At 36.0% G+C, this 20,385-nt stretch overlaps 1 protein-coding gene across 8 annotated transcripts; it reads left to right on the top strand.

Annotated features, from left to right (window-relative positions):
* The first annotated feature begins 217 nt into the window (after positions 1-217).
* On the top strand, positions 218-19,014 carry LOC103719956 (UDP-Glycosyltransferase superfamily protein). Of its 8 annotated transcripts, none has more exons than XM_089925951.1 (22): positions 218-542; positions 1,667-1,770; positions 1,951-2,559; positions 2,636-2,666; positions 2,755-2,833; positions 4,072-4,200; positions 4,316-4,538; positions 5,026-5,160; positions 6,655-6,759; positions 6,993-7,091; positions 8,679-8,808; positions 10,953-11,003; positions 11,718-11,828; positions 12,211-12,320; positions 12,478-12,643; positions 15,071-15,157; positions 15,275-15,343; positions 16,588-16,701; positions 17,923-17,984; positions 18,053-18,103; positions 18,189-18,285; positions 18,477-19,014. In XM_089925951.1, the coding sequence occupies exons 5-22, from the start codon at positions 2,788-2,790 to the stop codon at positions 18,594-18,596; spliced, it is 1,905 nt and encodes a 634-aa protein (XP_089782077.1). In that variant the 5' UTR covers positions 218-542; positions 1,667-1,770; positions 1,951-2,559; positions 2,636-2,666; positions 2,755-2,787; the 3' UTR covers positions 18,597-19,014. The 8 variants fall into 8 exon arrangements, with proteins under 8 accessions (XP_089782077.1, XP_008807669.4, XP_026665529.4 ...); XM_026809728.4 differs by having other exon boundaries at positions 236-542; positions 2,512-2,559; XM_089925949.1 differs by having other exon boundaries at positions 241-542; positions 2,516-2,559.
* Positions 19,015-20,385: the final 1,371 nt, after the last annotated feature.

Below are 20,385 nucleotides of genomic sequence, written 5' to 3'. Positions count from 1 at the left end.
CGAGAGACAAACAGCGCAACCAACTGGGTTGTCTTTTTTGTTGTGCGACACTCCTGAAAGATCTGGATATTTATAGGAGGTATACCTCTTTTCTCGTACTCTTTAATTTTTTTTTTTTTTTTGATTTAGTAGGATGTATTTGTGTAAAAGCTACATGAGTTGTCGTTTGAAAAAAGTAAAAGAAAATGAAAATGAAGGAAAACTAAAAAAAAAAAGCAGGGCCCGTGGGAAAGCCAACAAGCATTCACGTGATCCGTTCGCCTCCCTCCCTCCCCTCTTCCTCCATCCCGAAAGCTCTTCAAGAACTCCCACAGCCCATATCTCTGCTCTGCTCTGCTCTCATCTCTTTCTCCATCGAAACCCTAAGCCATCTCTCCTTGGCTCGCTCAAGAACTTCAGACCCCCACCCTCCGCCGATAGCGTTCGCCTCCGATGGAGGCCTTGGGGAATGCTGCAGCCGCCATGGCTTTTCCTTTCCGTCTCCTTCACACCCCGGCTCCCGGCCGGCGGAATCTAAGGGATCGCGTGTGCTTCTGCGCGGGGTAAGCAGTTACGGTCTTCACTTCAATGGCTTTGTTTGTTTCTTAATGGCTTTCGATATCTTACATTTTCTTTACTTTAAATAGTTAGGCATTCTAGGTTGCCGCTGATGATATCAAGATTTCGGCTAGGCGTTGAAAGATTCTGACATATTGGTTATAATGGTAGATGCAAACGTTTGTTTTTATGAGGTTTGTCACCTTTCAACTGATTGTAGGCGGGCTTGAAAGCTTTAGAGTGTCTAAATTTGATTTTTTTTTTGAAGATTCAGATTGCATTCACGTTACTTATTTTACAATTTTTGATCTAGAAGATCTCATGGTTCTTGAAAATCGTATAATTTTTTTATTGGGAATACTCGGGGATTCTTGGTTCTTGGTGCTGATTTGGAGTTCGTCTCTTGATGGTAAGGCTGAACTTTTAGTTGGTGGATTTTAGTTAGGATTTTCAGTATTTTGAGGATTTTGGTCAGAACATATGCAAAATTTGAAGGAAATGAGCTTTACCACCTTAGAGATAATTATAGGTGATCTTAGTGTCTTTGTAGAGTGCTTCAATTTGATGTTTTATACAAAGATTTTCACTAGGATCAGTGATTGAGATGACCCTCAAGGATCTTAAAACTCTGCTATCACATCTATTAGAATAGTCCCAGGACAATTTGAAGTTTATGGAGTTGGTTAATTAAAGGATTTAGAGGGCTAGAAAGGAGGCTATTTCCCATGTTTGAGTTGAAGAGCCCTAAAGAATGGATGTTCTGAGTTGAATAATTCATTGTTATGTTGACATGGTTTTAATTGACAAAGTCTTTTCACATGAGAGATATTGAGCTCTGATTGCTCAAGCCCTACAATTTTGATGTACTATTCAAACAAAAACAGATTGCAGGGCATGGAAGCAAGATTTATTTTAGTTTTTCCTCATAATATCATATAAATTATTTAATTTAATTAGTTGCTCTTGATTCGAGGAGAAAAAAGCAATCAATTTTAATGCTTGATTACGAATCACTGAATGAAAGTTCTACCACAATAACTATGTAATCAAATAACCTTCTAATCAGGAGTCCTGCTTTCATCAAAATAAAGTTCCACTGGTAATATTCTGGTGTGTTACATTGTTCTAGGAAATACATGCAAAAAAATGGGAGAAAAGATAATGGAGCCTTAGATGGGAGCGCTGAGCCATGCAAATAGACAACAGAGACAAAACAAAAATCTGAAGAATGAGGTACTTTTGTTAATCATGCACCCTTGAGAATGACAATCCTTACATTTGATTTTTAATGTTCCAACTTCCAAGGGATGAGAAATATCTCTGTTAAGATTTTAAGGCTCAAATTCCCTTGATACATTAGAAGTAACCATGTAAAGGAGTGCAAATATAAATGGTTTTCTTTTTCTTTAACAGGGTTGATCAACCCCAAATGTGATCACAGGAGCCCCCCATCTTCATAAAGAGATTGTTTATACTTTGAGCTCATTCCTTGTTCTGCATTTTTTTTTTCAAATAAAAAATCACATATATGAATTCGGTATGTAAATCAAATTACTGATACCTGCCCTCTTTGGCTCTTGAAGCTATTTCTTTGCTGAACTTATGTTCTCTGTTGACCTTTTGCATGTTACTGTATCACAAAAGAGACCTATTGATTCCAACGGTTATTTTTCCTGTTCTGTTGCAATAAATATGATTGTTCCAATTTGCTTTCATGTAAATAACTAATCTGTTGTTTTCCCTTGCACTGATCATAGAACAAAAGTGCGCTTAACTATTATTAAGTTTTATTGCACTTGTATGTTGTTATTTATGCTTACTAATAGGTATATGTGGATGCATCTGTGTCTCTTTTCGTGTTTGTATGGTTTCTTCACTTGAAGATACATGCTTAGAGATAACACGCGATGTAATACAGACACGTGCACGCTCTTTCTGGTTTTGACTTATTGACTAGCTTAACAATTTCCATAGGAAGGATGATGATGCCGCCAACCTGTTTGCTGGACCTTCGCAAATTAAGTGAGTATACAATCATACATCAAATGCATTTTCCACTGATGAACCTCTAACATAGCTGCTTGTTTGATGCATTTAGGCTTGAAGGACATAACGTGGACATCCTTGAGGTATGCAATAACATTCTGAAAGATTTTGTTAATTTCCTTTTGCCCCTCTCCCCCTCAAACATTGTAGTTTTGCTTTAAATTGTCTCAGGAATCATTTGCACCATCTGAGAGAAGATTGGAAATGAGTGATACTGACATTTGGAAACTCTTCAACGACGCTCAGCGAAGTGAGGCCTCAGTGAACTTAGTATTTTTCCAAGGAATCATGCATTCAAATTAATTTTGTGGTGAAATCTATGTAAACATTATTGCAATTATGCTCTTTTAACTTATAGCCAAGGTTTTCCTTAGTGCTCAACAATGAAATTCTGAGATAGGCATCCAAAGTGAATACTTTCAAGAAGTATACTTTCTCCCATTAGCGTTTTGAATGGAAACCGTCTGGGCTGTGCAGGCGGCTGCATAGGCTAGGTGGTTCAAACTTCTTAGGGTCCAACTGCCTAAATGAACTGTGTAGCTTGGCCACCTAACAGATGCTGAAGCAGCCTTGCCTAGGTCTAGACTAGCCAGACTTGGGCTATCATTTGCAGTGGGACATGTATTAGGCAGTGTGGTTAGGGATATTGTGCATTTTAGGTGGGCAGATTATAAAATCCAGCTGGATGGGTGCATTCTAGCACCCTCAGTCTTTATCATTGTGCCTAAACAATTTACTTACATGCAAGCACCAAGTTTGTTGGCATGTGGTATGCTGTAGAGTTGATTGTTACATTAATTTAAATTATTAATCCTTTTTTATAAATGATTAATTTTTATAATTTTTTTAAGGTAAAAAATGTATATTTAGTATTGCATATTCAATTAAATGTAATATTATTTATTTAAACTGCATTTTGTTTCCTTATATTTACTATGATTTATTTTAATTTTCTTTAAAATATTTATAGATGTTAATTTCTTTTGCTTTTTATAATACAATCTGCTTAGGCGTTTGCCTAAGCATCCATCTTCTGCCTAAGCATTATGCAGTCCCTAACCACCAGCATATTGAAACTACTTTTTAAGACATCGGCTTTCGGTTTTCGTGGTTAAATTGTGCCCACTTTATACATATATATATATATATATTTTCAGATTGATATATGTGCTGATTATAAGGTGCCCAGTTAATATTTGTCATATTGATAGATGTGCTAATTATAATGTGTGCGTGTATATTCCTTTGGCTCTGTAAATTAACCCTTCTAATTGGTTTTAGAAAGTTTACATTTTGTAGAATTCAACAGTTATTATTTGGTTTCAATATGTTCATGCTTGTGTGATTTTGTGATTGTGTGCTTCTGACTAGCATGCCGACATTTAGTCAAATAGTGTCTGTCATATTTAATTGCTTCTGAATCAGTACATTTCTATGCATGATGTCAAAGCTTCTAAAATATTGTATTACTTTTCTATGAATTGTTAGATATTGTATACCTGAACAAACAACGCCTTGCGGCTGTAGAGGAGCTGAAGAAATTACAAAGAGAAAAAGAGTTGCTGTTGGGGAGGATAGAACAGTTGGAAGCACGAAAGCAGATGAATGTAGTGGAAGGTGATTTGGAAAGTGTAAACTTATTATACAATGTAATTTATGGTTGTTTTATATCAAATCATGATTCCATCTCTATAAACATTCACTACATTGATATGATACTATCCTTTGTTAGGTACTGTCACTAAACCAATGTTACTCTCAAGTTTCTCTGAATTGCTACTGCGGATAGATTCAATGGTTCTCTCGGGTATGATTGGTACCAGTGAAGCATCTGATATCAGGAAGAAGGTTATGGACAGGAAAGATAATATACCTGATGTCTTTCATGACATCCAACAGAAAACGGATATGGAATTGCTGTCAGAACTTCGTCAGTTTTCAGAGAAAACAATGCGGTATGCCAACCTACGGCTAAAAGTGATGGCAAGGAATAGACAGCTAACTTGGTTGCTTCTTTATTTTGTCCTTACTGAACTTCACAATAAAGCACACTAGCTCTTCTTAGCTGTAAGAATGACATATAATTGCATTTATGATTTTGACATGCTAGAGAGCTCAAGACCTTCTAATTACCCCTGTTACTTTACTTTGGTGCAAGGATTATCATCATGTCAACTACCAGTACGGAAAGCCTACAATGATTTATGTTCAACCATTTCACTCCTGGCATACTTTGAAGCAAGTTGCCTTGCCAGAAATCTCAGATTAGTGGCGCTAGTCTGCCAGATATAAAGCCATCATAATATTAGGCTATGCTATATTTTGCACTTGTATAACTATAAGGAATAAATGTATTTAAGAAAGTCAACTTTATACATGAATTCATTTTTAGAGTCTGGTTTGGTTTTTTAATTCACCTTCTACTCTGGCTCTGAATTGCAGAAAAGCTCTGCACATTGTGCACATATGCAGTGAAATGGAGCCAGTTGTTTCATTTGGATCCTTAGCATCATGTGTGACAGGTTTGTCTTGTGCACTGCAAAGGGATGGCAATTTGGTGGAGGTTATTTTACCTAAGTATGTAGCTTTTTTCTGTAACTTAAAAAGTCCTTGCACATCCACTTATGAGTCCTTTCTCATGTAATTAATTGTTACTATTCTTTTACTTGTTCGCTGTTGAACTGACTTGATTTATAAGTTGGCAACCTAAATTCTTGCATTGGAATTTCTAACATATGGATAAACTTGGATGATAATAGTAACATAATGGGTGAGAGTGATGTTTATCATGTTAGTTGGACCCGTATAACAGGACCATTGGGTAAGGCAAAGGAATTTTGACTAAGATCTATTGCCGCATATGTATTTTATATATACATATATGGCACTTATTCTACATCACTAACCCAAACTTGGTGTGAATAGAGGCAAGTGCTTTGCTTTCATATGCTAATATTTTTTTACTTCGTGTTGCTATTGTGTCCTTTTTCTGGGTTGCAAGCAACATATATGTTCAAAGCAGCTTTTTTTTTTTCAAAAAAAAAATCCTTGTTACAGATAGCTGATGGAATGCTTGCAATTCGAATATGTATCACAATTTGTATTTGGGTTTTTTGTTTAATGTCATTCACAATCCTATAAGGAGAAGGCCACTGTCCAAGGTGTGTCAGCAGCAGCATGTTGATATCTTTAAATAAAATTTTATATGCAGCTATGCGGATAATAAAAAGGGGGTGGTACATAGTAGGATATATCAACACTTTTGAAAGTACATTTTTTCTTTTTGGCAGGGATATTTGAAAGTACATTGACAAGACAAAGTTTATACCCAGGCTGGTGGGAGAGATTTGTTTACCATCTCTTATCTTCTATATGATTTATGTTCATTGGTATAGTCATTTCTGGTGGTACATAATACATCTTGGCATTCTATATGCATAACCACCACATATATATGCATTACCATAATTTTATGCTAACCCATTGCTTCAGTCCCGGCCATAAGTTATTATAAATGCATATTAACTTTAGGGATTAAAGGACTCGATGCATTATATGCGTCAAGCTTACCTTGAACCTACTGTACTTTGAGATTACTTTTGGCATCATGTTTATGGTAGTCTTGGACATCAAAACCATTGAGAAAATGGTGACAAGGAGCACCCTCAAACAAGCTTCATCAATCAGATTGTGTATTTGTTTGTTTAAGTATTTACTTTTGCTATTCTTCATGGTAATGCACATGATAGTTACATTTGTTGTCCAGAGATGCAGCATCAAGAAAAACCACTATTTTTAATCTATGTAGTAGTGAAATTAGGCTCTCGTGACTAGTTATTGATGTCAATTGCCTATGGAGGACAATTGTTTATTATTTTGATTTGTTTGTAAGAATATGAGTGTGATCGAGTATTGGATTCTGATTCATGAATCTGTTTCTTCCTTTTGTCTTTTCCCATTCATTTTCCTTCGTTGGACTTTGGAGTTTGTCATAATTTTGACATTATCAACTTGACTGTAGAATGGAAGTTCCATGCTTTTTTTACTTTGATAATTCTTTGATATAAACAGGTATGCAAACATGGACCTTGATGCTATCCAGGGATTAAGGAAAGCAGAAGCAGAATTTGATTCTTATTTTAGTGGTCGCTGGCATAAAAACAGAGTATGGATAGGGTGAGATATGTTAAGCAGTTAATGCCTATCTATGTCATATTAGTCCTCACATGACCATTTTTTTCAGTCTATCCTTATTAGGTACTAAAGAGAAATAGGAGCACGAATTTATGTGCTTCGCTGTCACATAAGCATGACAAACACACACATCCATACACTCTTAGAAACACATATGCTTCCCTTATATTCTCATATTGCCCTTATGCTGATTCACTAGTTCTTCTCTGATCCAGTGTTGCTGGTGGTCTTGGTCTTACACTAATTGAACCTGTTTACCATTCATCCTTTTTCAACCGGGACAGAATATATGGCTACTCTGATGACTTTGAGCGGTTAGTGGATTCAGTTCTAGAATTGAAACTCCAGTTAGCTTGCTCCTGTTAAAGGATTTTATAGTCTGAAGAATTAAAGACAATCATGCTTCAATAATTTAGAAATCCATGATATCATGTTATTTTGTAAATAAATAGGCATTATAATCTTGGAAGTTATAATTTTTATGGAAAAGTAGTTTTGAAACTTATAGAGTTACTATGTCATCTAGAAATTTCCTTCCACAGCACAGATGTTACACTTCTTTTTTTGTTTTTATTTAAAAAATCTGTGGAATACTATAGATGAAATTTGTCTGAACTTTCAGGTAGCGGATGTGCTCGGTATTGCTTTAACCTAATAAGCATTCGCAGTTTCACACTATGTGTTATTTTGCACTTACAATGAATTTGAATCTTTTAGCTCTCCCTTCTAGAAAGTAAAAATATTTGAGGGCAAGTATTTAACTGAAAGTGTGACTTTAGGGCACAAAGCCAAATATATGCAGTAATGAGAAACTCAGTCTAAAAAGAGGACAATGCCTAAAGGCTACATTTACAGTCCATTTACATTCTTATTACAGCTACCCATATACACTCATAAGAAATGCATAATATTTAAGCAGAGTGCAAATAGAATATCTATGTACTATCACGTGCAGGCAAGGCTATAGGCTATCACAATATATTTCCCTAAATGCATTGACCACCCCAAAGAGGCCAAAGTATCACACACTTGCAGGCCATAGAAAGCAAGAATGAGAGCATCAGACCTTAACCTACAGCTACATGGATTTGAATGGAAGCTTAAAAATTTTTATTTGCAATATTCACATGGAATAGGTATAGTATTATTATTAAGTGATCTATATGTCTTGATGATTATAATGGTTAATTGGTACAAATGCAAGGAAGCTAGAAGCATCTTAATGAAAAAGAGTGAGAAAGGTTTACGGACAACAAGCAATGTTCAAGAACAGTCAGCCAACTATGGAAAGAATGAAAAAAAGATTGATGAGCAAGGGATTGAGAGACAATGATAATGCCGATGCCAAAAAGAAGGATAGGAGACTCTGCAAAGATGAACCTTTTTAGAAGTGCAAGAGGGCTCTAGAAACTTTTAAAAGCTTTAAGAAAACAATGAAGGGGCTGTAGCTAATACTTTAGTCCAAACTCCAAAGGAGGGAAAAGATCACTGCCTGAAGGCTTATGTTCCAATGCAGAAGTACAACTAGAAGCTGTAAAGTGGATAAGGATAAAATAAAAGAATCAAAGTTTTCAAATGTGAGTATGGAACAAACAGAGGGAAAATTTAAGCAACATAATATGTCAACTTTGCAATGCAGGAAATGAAAGTGCATACTGTCAAAATTTTCAAAATTGTGCTCCTGGTCCCAGTCCTGATGTGCCATGCAATAGATGACCTTATACCTTGTCTGTCAGCAGCACATGCTTTTGAACTTTTCTACCACAAGTCCTTCGATATTTCCTTGTACATGGCAATATACCTTGCCAATCAACAGGCCTTATAAATGTTTTATTTTATTTTACTTTATAAATTTTAGAAGTTGTTCTTTGATACATCATCCCTCTCTCATGTCATATCAGATTTACCTACTTTTCCCGTGCTTCCATGGATTATTTAGTGAAGTCTGGAAAGCAGCCAGATATTTTGCACATACATAATTGGGAAACTGCCATCATTGGACCACTTTTTTGGGATATTTTTGTTCATCAGGTTGGTATTCTCTGCAATCCTTCTTGTACATGTCACCTATTACTAGTCTTATCTGCTTTATTGAAGTGAGTTTTACATATACTTTGAAGACTAGTACAACGTTATTTCTAACTAAATAATTCTTGCTCTTAATGTCCTTTGAGAGCCATATGGCATTTGATTTCTTAACAAAGTCACGCAATGATTTAATCTTTTACTAGTCCATACATATTTGTAAAGGACACTGGTCTTTTCACATTGTTCAATTAATAACAAAAGCATATGCTTGACTGAGCTTGTTGAAGAATGTGGGAAGAGGAGAGGAAGAACTAAGGTAATATCAGTGGAAGTTGTGAGAAGGGTATACAATAGCTTGAAATAATATCAATGATAGATCTGAATAGAAATTCTTGGCAAGGATTCATACTGCTTTGAGGTTTTTGAACATGGTTTTCTGGTTATTTCTAATATTTTTATACAATACATACTCTGGCTTTTATTTGACACTGAGATAGCAAAGAATATGTGTTCTGTCTTTATCAAAAGAATTATATAATGCAACTGAAATGACAATTCTATAACCATAACCATAACCTTCTAGCCTTTTTCCAACTATTTACGGTTGGCTTTATGGATCTTCATTTGCCAGTTATTCTTAGTTGGTCACATATTTTATTTTGGTCGATCCTTAAGTTCTAATTTCTCTCCTTTAGTAATTTATTCTTAAGATAACATTTTTTCTTTTAAATTCCATCATCATATTTTTGGATATTTGTCAATTTCTTTTCTTTTCTTCTTGCAATTAATGGATAACTTTATTACAAGTTATCTATGTTATGTGGATACTTACAATACTTGCATATTGTTCTTTCTCTTCTCTTGATAAAAAAGTAATCTATTTGTGACATTTATTTACTCTTAAAGGATACTAAATATTCATCTTTCTTCTTAAAAATAAATGTTTGCAATTGCTAGGTTATAAGCTACTGCAAATTCAAGAATTGTATCTTCCATTAAATTTTTGTCCCCACAATCAAATCATCCATGTACACTCTCGTGCCCCTTATTTTGCTTCTCTACATGCTCATGTAAGTCACTATGTACAAATATCCTTTCTCCTTCAGGAATACCTTTCATCAGTTCATCCGTTTCTTTCCAAAGTTGTTGCTCAATCCTCTCCTCTAAGCCTACTTGTGGTGCATAAGCACTAACTATGTTAGTAATCTCCTCATTTAGAACTAATAAGGTAACTATATAGTGGCTATTAATCTATCATTTATCCTTTGTACACATCCAATGTTATTTGTCAATTCCTTACCAGCTACTATTTTTACATGATTTTTATTTTTATTTCTTACCTACATACAATAGCTTATAACAATCCCCTATATCCTTTGATTTTTACTATATTTCCATTTAATTTCTTATAAGCAAGCAATATTGTTTTTCCTATGTGTCACTGTATCCACTAGTTCTCTACTCTTTTCCGTCAAAGTTCCAATATTCCAGGTAGCAAATCTAATTCTCTTCTTCTATATAGTTACCTTATTTACATTATGTAATTTCTCGTCGCCTTATTGGTCTGATTGGCGGTTATTGTACTAGCTTACTACTAGAAGACTCTATAATCCTAAATAACCTTTGCTTATTTGTCGTTGCGGTCGGGTTATGTCATGGCAGGTTGTTTATGGGCAATGACCTAAACGACCTTTCTCATTTATCAATCTAATCAAGTCATGCTGTATTAAATTGTTTATGGACAACAACCTAACCAATTCTTGCTCATTTGTCACTATCATTGGGTCATGTTATAGTAGGTTGCTTATGGACAATAACCTTAGCGACCTTTGCCCACCTCTCACTACAATCGGGTCAAATTGTATGGCAACACATAGAACAAGGGATGCCCTAACATGTATCAAATTAGAATCTATTTCATAGTAATTGACATATTTTTTATGATCGGTTATCAACATGACTCAACCCTCCACCTTTCTCATCCAGGCTTAGGACCGGTCATGGCGATGTACTATTGTATTCATGTATTGTTCTAAGAATTTAAGTTTTTTTTGGTCTATCATGTTCTGCAAGTGTTGAACTTGAATAAATGGTTTAAAGTATTTTTAGCAAAATATGCTGCCTAACTTCGTAATTGTTTGTTTCAGGGACTCGGTGGTACTCGAGTATTGTTCACGTGTCATGACTTGAGTTCCCAAGTAAGTCAGCTACTTCTATGTGGCTTTTTGATTTGGCAAAAGCAAACTTCTTTCGACAATAGAAGCTCATAAACAAATATAACTTACAAATATTAGGACATTTATCTGGGAGAAGGTTTTAAATCCCACATCATCACTCTCTAATACTCAAGGCCAGATGCAATAACTAATTGTGTGGACCAAATCCATGAATCTGCATGTTAAAAACTTTTCCACCCTCTCATGTTCTAACCCGATGGAGGCACTTACCATGTCACTTCCAGCATACAATCTACAATAACCTTTTCCACCTCACCTCACCTACCTTAGGCTAGCTTAATATCTTCTATGACCAGCACCATTGCTAGACTTGGAGCCAGAAAATAGTTGGACTGAGCCTTGACATTCTAATTCTTTGGTGATGGCTGAAGAGTCTGGCAACATCCATATATTCCCCTCAAGGGATTCTCTTAGATGGATGTTCTGATCAGAATGGGTGGTTGTCTCCCAAACATCAAATTGGTCAAAGACCAATAGCCATTGCATCTACTAATCTTTTTTACATTGGAGACCTATAAATGAACAAGATGATCCTGACTTGAAAAAACAATATAGGTTAGCACAAATGGGTTTCCTTTCTTTTCCAAAAGAAGTTCAACCTCGTATTTAATTGTATGCAGTAATTATTGTCACTAAGGGTAAGTTTTTAACTGATGAAACCCTTATTATTTGTAGTGTCTTGAGCAGCCAGATAAGCTAGGGCTTTGTGGTCTCGATCCCCATCGACTTCATCGTCCTGATCGGCTGCAAGACAATAATAAAACGCATCTTGTCAATATTTTGAAGGTCAGTCTTCTTTTCACACTAAAAGCTTTCTTTATCATTTATGCAAACTCTAGAACAGGTTGTGATGCCTTTATTATTTATGCAAAATTTGGAACATGGGTGATGCACTATCTTCATCGTAGTTGCCACAGTAACCCAAAATGTGCAATTCCAAACTCTAGAAGTAAGGCGCAACCATTGGCTGTGGCAGATGGCCAAGATTTATACTTCTATAAGGTTTCATTCCCGACAGTAATACAGGTCCACCATATGGAAACAGAACCAAGTATATCAGGGCTGCTTATAGATAAACATTCTATTTGTTATTCATTGATGAATATTTGTCCATTGATGTTGGCAGTCTTTGATATGAAATTGACTTTTTTTGGCTATATCTTTGCAGGGTGGAATTGTTTACTCCAATAAGGTAGTTATGATGTCATCCGTTCTTTCAAAAGAAAGGATTATCCATAGTTTAAGCCATGGGTTGGAACCAACATTAGCAATCCATAAGTGAGTGAAGTTTTTTGAATCATTTCGACCATTGGACCAGATATTATACAATCAAATATTATACAACTGAGATGCATGTGATGTTTCATTGATTTGACATATCATTTGGAAATGACAATTTGTAGTTGTTTTTTTTAAAATCTTTTTCCTTTTCTAGGGAAAAATTGTTGATAGCTCCTTATGGATTTGATGGCACAAAGTGGGATCCTTCCAGAGACAAACTTCTTCCAGCAAATTATTCTGCAGATGATATTGGAGGAAAAGCTGTTTGCAAAGTTGCACTTAGACAGCGCCTTGGGTTCTCTGGATGTTCTTCTGCAATTGTATGTGTTTTATATACTTTCATAATATATCCTAAGGACTTTTTCATTACTTTATGACTAATTCTTTAAGCAATTTGCTCACTATTTATGATTTCAAATCATCAACTAGAAATACTAGTCTTTTCTTATCAGATTTCTTTACTACATCTGAAGATCATCCAATGACTGACAAATGGTGTGGGTTAACATTGTGTTCTCATTGATATCTAATAATTGAGTTTTATAATTGATTCACATATTTCTTTTATATAAGAAGTACTATGAAAAAGTTAGGAACGAAAGATTGTAATTCAGACATATTTGTCTATCTCTTGTCCTTGATTTTCTACAACGTCTTCCGCATATAATCTGCCTTTTGGACATGTGAAGAGGATGTGCCATGTGTTCTCTTGGAGTCTTTTATAAGCTGATTTAATAGTGGTCAACTGAGGTGTTATATTAACCCAATTCTGAGTCTTCTGTATCCATCTCTCAAGTTGGATTTTCAATTACAAGAATTGCTTGTGCAGTGGTCAGGTCAAACATGTCCTTGCCAAAGTTGAAGTAACAATCTGTTTGCTAATTTTTGTTAGCATATGAGAATTTATCTCCCAAAGAGCTTTCAATTTTGGTAAATTAGGGATCCACTGGTTTAGATTGTTGATAGAGTGGCTGGTTCCAGGTACCAACATGCCCCATCTGTATAGGAGACCCAGCATTTAAGCATATTGGACAAAATATATGAGTGATTTGCAAGCCCAGAGAAATGTGACCCAAAGAGAACCTTGATCCTTAAGGAAACACTAGCTGCGTTTCATGATAAGTGCTTCAAAAAAGATGGCCACCTTTCTAATCACAAGTTGACCTTCCTCTTTAGGAAGCCCCACCAAAAATCTCTAACAAGATTGGTAAGTTGAGCACACAAGCTTTTTGAAGACTCATGGTTGCGATTTGGTTGACCAGAAGTGAAGAAATCTCTGACTTGGTCATGACTTATGACAATGTCTAGCATGTGAAAGAATAGTTCGACTTCCATCCTTCGAGTTTGGAGCTTATCAACAATTAATTTGAATGCCTGACTTTTCAATCTACTCATAGAAAGAGGATTGCCAAGATAAAATTTCTGAAGGATGCATCTCTTTCACACCCAGGCTGCTAGAAATGAGTTTTCAGTGCCTATGATGAACATATTTAGTACGCCAGATTGCTGATTGTTTAAAGTTTACTACTTGTTTTTTGCTACTTTGATAATCAAAATGACATCTTTTAAGTTTTTCCCTTTAGTAATAGTTGCCCATCCAAACAGGAGTAAATCATATATGAACATAAGATGAGAGATGGGAGGAGCATGCCTAGCAGCCTTAAGGCCATAAATATCTTTCCTTCTCATTTTCTACTCCAAGATGCACACCTCTTCAGAATGATGAGAAAAAGATAAGGGGAAAGTGGACAACTTTGTCAGTCCTTTTCGGGGCTTGAAAAAGCCACCAGATGCTCCATTAATCACCAAGAAATAGGAGACAGTGGAGATGCATTCTCTAATATTAGTAAGTTACCTTGTCCACATTGATTATATTGCACAAAAATGAGATTTTTGGTATCATGCCTTCCTAGTCTTTGTGTACTTGTGAGATTTAAAGTCGATATAAATATATTATTATTTCATAACTTGTAACATATGATTGAATCAGATAGACAATTTAAACTATATTGATCATTATCTCTTTTTTTGAAAGAAATATTGATCATTATCTTATGATTGTGTAGTGATATCATTAGATTAGATAAAGAGAGAGTTTACATTGGATGACATCCGCACATCCAGTTTTGTCCATGCATGAAGCCTCGGCATGTTGTTGAACATTTTTGGTGTGGGTATTGGGAATTGTATATTTTGTCTTCAGGCCTCATTAGAATATGTATTGACTATCTCCTAACACCCAGTTCCCGACGCCCACAGTGAAGGAATGAGCAGATGTTTGCTTAATTGTAACTGAAGCTGTGGCTTGGTGGGGGCCAATTGGAAAAAAAAATGATCCACCCATTGGATGTTGGGTAATGAAAGAAAGACCTATTTTGATGGCCAACGAAGTGGTACTGGATCCTGATATGCTGTACTGCACTATTGGATTTATTATTGTCTCCTGACATGGGGGCGTGGGTGGGATTCATTTAGGATGCCTGTTAAGTAGTCGAATTTTCTTAGTTCAATAAGCAGGAATGCTGTTAAGTCATTGAGCTTAAGCTGCTAGATGATTGTCTTTTTCTATATGCTCTAAGATACTAGTTGTCATCTAGATGATTGTCTTTTTCTATATGCTCTAAGACACTAGTTGTCAACTACTTCTCTTAAACTTTAATTGATACTGTTCTCTATTTTTCATCGTTACCACTAACCATCATTATGCATTTCTGGTTCTCAAAAGCTACTGAAATTATCCTTATCAGGTTGGGTGCATCTTCTCTGGGGTTATAGACATTGATGTGGATAATTTAAAACCAGCTATTCAGCATGCTTTGAGAAAGGGTGTTCAGGTTGTCAACCATACTTGACAGTTGACATTGTTTTGAAATTTGAAGTATTGTCCCATTGAGAGTTTATACGTCCCTTGTAGTGTTATGAGATATAACAGTTTTGCTAATTGTGCACAGTGCATCTTCATGGGGCTGAAAACACCTGTCAGGAGCACTACCATGCAAGCACTACAAGAGGAACTTAAGGTTAGTATCTTGCTTTCCTATGATTTTCTTTGACAATCAGTGCATGCAAGTATCAAGATGCCTTGAGTCCCAAATTGATATTTTGATTTCAAACTTTGTTGTTCTTTGCTAATAGGATGTTTTAATTCTACTAGGCCATTCTTGTAGCCATACTGTATAACATGGTGACCCATAAATAGCCTGAAGACTATTATATTGCTTAAGAGAAAGAATACATATAGAAGTCTTTTACAACCTTCACCCTTTAGAAGGACCCTCTCCCCTAAAAGCAATACCATTTTCCTTGCGACAACTCTGCAGATCTCGACTAGCGCACACACCAAAAGGAAAATGCTAAAAATATTAACTGCAGAACTCTTGCTTCACATCTAAGAAAAATTTTGGACTTTCAACCTTTGCCCTTATATTCAACTAAGCTATATATTGGATACATGCATGTTTGCATGGGTGCTATATTTATATAAGTTGAGCTGGTATTCTTGCAGTAAATTGAACCCTCAATCCTACAGGTGCGAAGTTGATGATGGGTCTTTTAAATTTAGAACCCACAGAATTGGTCATTGTTTACAATATATTAAATACCAGAAAACAAAAGATTATGTCTGGGAAGGCCCTTGCCTATTAATCAAGTACACAGAATGAATAGTACTAACATAGTTAGTGTGCATATCTTAGGTCATATAACTATTTGATCTTGATCTAGATATCGAAAAACAAATAAAAACCACAATCCAATTAAGTTGGTTGCTTCCGAACCATAAATTAAATCAAAATACTGTATCATATGGTACAACTTTCTATTTGACAGCCACTGAATGCATTAGGGAAGATCCTCCAAAATTAATAATTTCTGAATTCTGGGCATTTTGAAATCATGTTTAATGTTTTACATTTTCAGTTTTGAATTTCTCATCACCAATTTTGCATCAGTAGGTTTAGATCTTCAATTCTATCAGAAGAAGACTGTGTGTATTTGTATGTAGACATGTACAACCATCAAAAATGATAAAACTATTAAAATTGTAAAATGGTTCATAAATTATGCTAATAAATTCTGAAAACTTTTATTCATAAAATCAGGAAAAAACTTGAGACAATAGATTTGAGAATGATTTGATTAGTTGATTCTTAGAATTTTTAGTTTGTTTGGCATGCTGGTGGCTTGTCTTTTTCTTTCTTTCTTTCCTTTTGGCAGTAGTTTTATATATTTTCCATCTGATAGTTTGTGTATGCCATGTTTGCAGGATGTAAATATGAGATTCGTAAACAAGTATGATGAAGCCTTGTTACACCTAATTCTTGCAGGTTCTGACATAATTTTATGTTCTTCCTTCGACGATCCACTGTTTCAGATACCAGTAAGTCAAGAACAATAAAATAGCTCAAGCAAGAATAGAAATTTCTGTTATCTAGTACAGTGGGAGACCTTTTTCCTTAAGATCATGCAAGCAATAAGGCTTTAGCTTTATAAGATCCCTATTTTGAGATTAATAATGCTGTTCAATGGGCCATATCATGTTCCAGCTTAATTTACCTTGCCGCAGATACTTGTTTAAGTTAATATAAGTTGCAAATGTTGCTTGTTTATACGAATCAAAGATCATGGTTAGTGCTGAAGTAAGATCTATATTTTCTGCAATTTTCGATAAAATGGGCAAGGACATGTGACGGCTGGCAAACTTTAGCTCATGATTTTTTTTTTTTTTGGTAGGAGATGAAACTCCATCTATTCATTTCAATGAGAAAATAAAACGAAGAGTGTACAATTGAAAAGGCTGATGCTGCAGTTCATGGAAAACAATGAAATCTAAATTACATGAGGTTCTTTTCATGTTTTGTGGAAGAAATTGACAGCCGATGGCCAAAACACTTCCACCTCTCGCTTTACCTCATCCCCATGTGCGGCAGCACCCTGAAATATAGCTTGATTTGTAGTGTTCAAATTCTCCACCAAAATAGAACCTCTCATCTCTTTCTCAACTTAACCAGTTTGCGGAAGAAACTTGCCTTCTAATTTTGAAGTTAATATCTATTCACATTAATATAATTCAACTGTTAGTTGTATAGCTGGTAAAGGGATAAATTAAAAGGTATCATAATCCATATTTCTATTCACAAGCATGATGACAATAAGTTTGTCAAATGGCCAACCATCTTCAGTGTTTAAACAAAGTTTAAATAGATTGGCTGAATTAATAAATCTAGCATGGTGCACTTGATGCTTTGATTTAAGCATTTGGCAGTTAAAATTAGATATGTGAAATTATAGGTTGTCTTTTGCTGGTGGCAAACTTTGAGGGTTGATACATGCACATTATACAAAGATCTTAAGAATAATTAGGCTTGTTTGGATGAGTAGTTAGATGCCTAGGACACCATTTCTGACCAAACTTATACTAATGCAACAAGCAAAGTGAGTGTAACAGAAAAAATAATATGCGAAGCTTTTTTTGAGTAGAAACTCTATGGTTTATTTCTTTCCATTTTCCTTCCATGTCAATGGCCACAGTAGCCTTTGATAATGCCTTCTAAGGGTTTGGATTATTCTTAATACTTTATATACTTCATTATGTGAACAGCTTAAAGCCATCAAGTATGGATCATCCCCGATATCATTAGATGTTAGAAATGGTGGATTCAGGTAATTGTTTTTATTGATTATTGAAAATTCCAATGAACAAGCTGAAGGGCTTCTTCTGATGTTGACAGGCAATTTGAGGGGCATGACTTCAGAAGCATCTCTAGAAAAGAAGGATTTAGGTAAATATTTCTTTTCAATTGCAAGGAGTAAATAACAATTGAAGTAGGTATTGAACATTCAATCTTCTCTTGGAATTATATGCAGGCAATCTGAGCGGCATGACTTTGGAAGCTTGATGTCAACACAGTACATCATCTCTACATTTGGGAAAATGTCTCTCTACCAAGCCCTTGATGAAATTGTAGGTTCAGTTTGATTATTTCTCTCTCTTGAGGTTGTTTTACCATCACCTAGCAGAATGATCCAATGTATTTCCAACTGAAATAGGCCTGCTTTCATTTACAACCATCAGATCAGAAACTAGACTGTTAAAGGACATGACTATTAGTTACTAGGACAAGCTTATAATATGTATTTTGCTTGTATCTGCAGAATAATGATCCATCCCGTTGGACTTGGAGGATGAAGGATGGGATGTCAAAAGACTTTTCATGGGATGCTGAATGCCTTGACATACACTGGGCTGCATACACCTTCATAAAAAATTTATGAAGGAATTGCATATTCTGCTGCAGTTTGTGATGTGTCAATTGCAAATGCACAGGCATAGCTGTTCTTTTCCTGGGGTGTATGTCGCTACTCTGAAGCTGCATAAAGGTAGGTAGGTAGATAGATGAAATGTCTATTCCCCGATGTGAATGCAAAAAGATTGTATATTGTTGATAACGAGAATGTCAAATGCGGTATAGTAAGTGAATATTTTTCTTTTGTCGCTGTATTCTTAAGATCGGTAATTTGACTGAAACTGCAGAAAGTAGGCGGATGATGAATGAAATGTCCACTCCCAAATGAGAATGTGAAATATTGTAAAAAGAACTGTACGTTGTTGATGATGAGAATGCCGACTATGGCCTAATAAGTGAACATTTTCCCCCTAATAAAAAGGCAAAAATGAACATTTTCCTTTTCATATTTTAACAACGAGAATGTGAATGCTAGTCATTGTCTTGTTGGTTTGTGATTGAATAATGGATTTCATATGCAGCGAATAGATTGCCTGAGTACATGAAAGATTTTGGCTGGTCAATGCTTCATCATCATCATCATCTGGATGGGCTTGCTCGTGGGGAGTAACAAGGCAATAGGAGAAATATCTTCGACTAAAATAATCATAGCAGTTCGCTGGATCCTTTGTATTCTAAGCTCTCCATAGAACATGTTGCCGCCGGCAATTGGCCCAACCTAAGTGCCGAGTTGGTAGGTGTTGCTGGAGATCTTGGCTCATTTGCCTTTTGGATGAGATCACTTCATGCCTCCGTGGCGATATTTCAGTGGCCACTGCACTCGATCGGCGGTGGTCCCAATATCAAACACCCACGAGTTGGTATTAGATGCAAAGGAGCAATTTCGAACATTGCTCTAACATTGGTTCTAATTTAAAATAACAAAAACAAGGAGGTTCCTCCGATGCCTAAGTCAGATGCAACTTTTAGAAAACAGGAGGCCAGAGAAGCAGCATAAGAGAGGCACTGCCTCTAAGAGAGTTGAAAGAGAACTTACGCAATATATAGGTGAGGGTCAGAGCCCATCGTCGAATAATTTGGGACTATATGCTGGTTGATAAGACAACAAACTATTATTCTTTGTTGGGTATTGTGTTTGTTAGAAAATAGTTAGCGATTATGATCAAGTTGTTGCTAAATATGAAGAAGTTTGAAATACGGAGAACTTTGGGCACATCTTTCGGATCAATCATATGGCAAGCTTTGAATGATCAGCTTGCCACTGGGTGGCAAGTTTTTATTGGCCGATTCAATTTGTGGTCAGTTTTGAGATATATCAAAGCATATTGTTATCGTTTTTGTCCATTGTCTCCTTCTTCATATGAATTTTTACATTTTTATTTTTATGAATATTTTATTTTTTTCAAAACTAGGATGGGAGGGCCTCTCTCGATGTCCTTGTGAAGACCACGCCCATCGAATGAGCAAACACGCCTGCCAATTCGCATGGGGAGCGGGAAACCCAAAAGAAGGTGCACCTAGTAGCTACCACCCGGCGAACAACCCGGCGAACAACCCGATCCGGAAAAACCTTTGTTCCGAAGACGGTCCCCAACTGAGCGGGTGTGAGCGGGTGCGCCAAAAATCGTGCTACCGGTGTGGCATTTCCCCGAACAGTTGGGGAGGGGGGTGGAGGATGGCTAACCGGGGGGACAAAGGCAAGGGGAAGGAGACGGAGGGAACGAAGTCGCCAATGCCTGGGAAGCGTCAAGGTCCGGGGAAGGCTGGGTCCTCGCGGTCCTGGTCGGAGGTGGCTAGGGGCTCGGCCCGACCTCCCG

This window comes from Phoenix dactylifera, chromosome 10, assembly GCF_051530095.1.
Source record: "Phoenix dactylifera cultivar Ajwa chromosome 10, Ajwa_hap1_PhDact_Kaust_v1.1, whole genome shotgun sequence".
In the NCBI taxonomy this organism is placed as follows: Eukaryota; Viridiplantae; Streptophyta; class Magnoliopsida; order Arecales; family Arecaceae; genus Phoenix; species Phoenix dactylifera.
This window is presented reverse-complemented; position numbering and strand designations above follow the sequence as displayed.

Bases quoted from the DNA above. Each gene is read 5' to 3' on its own strand.
- LOC103719956 (XM_008809447.5), top strand. From the start codon at position 433: ATGGAGGCCTTGGGGAATGCTGCAGCCGCCATGGCTTTTCCTTTCCGT. The intron at 4,539-5,025 runs GTATGCCAACCT...TCTGAATTGCAG, and splicing joins TTTTCAGAGAAAACAATGCG to AAAAGCTCTGCACATTGTGC. The intron at 12,321-12,477 runs GTGAGTGAAGTT...TTCCTTTTCTAG, and splicing joins CCAACATTAGCAATCCATAA to GGAAAAATTGTTGATAGCTC.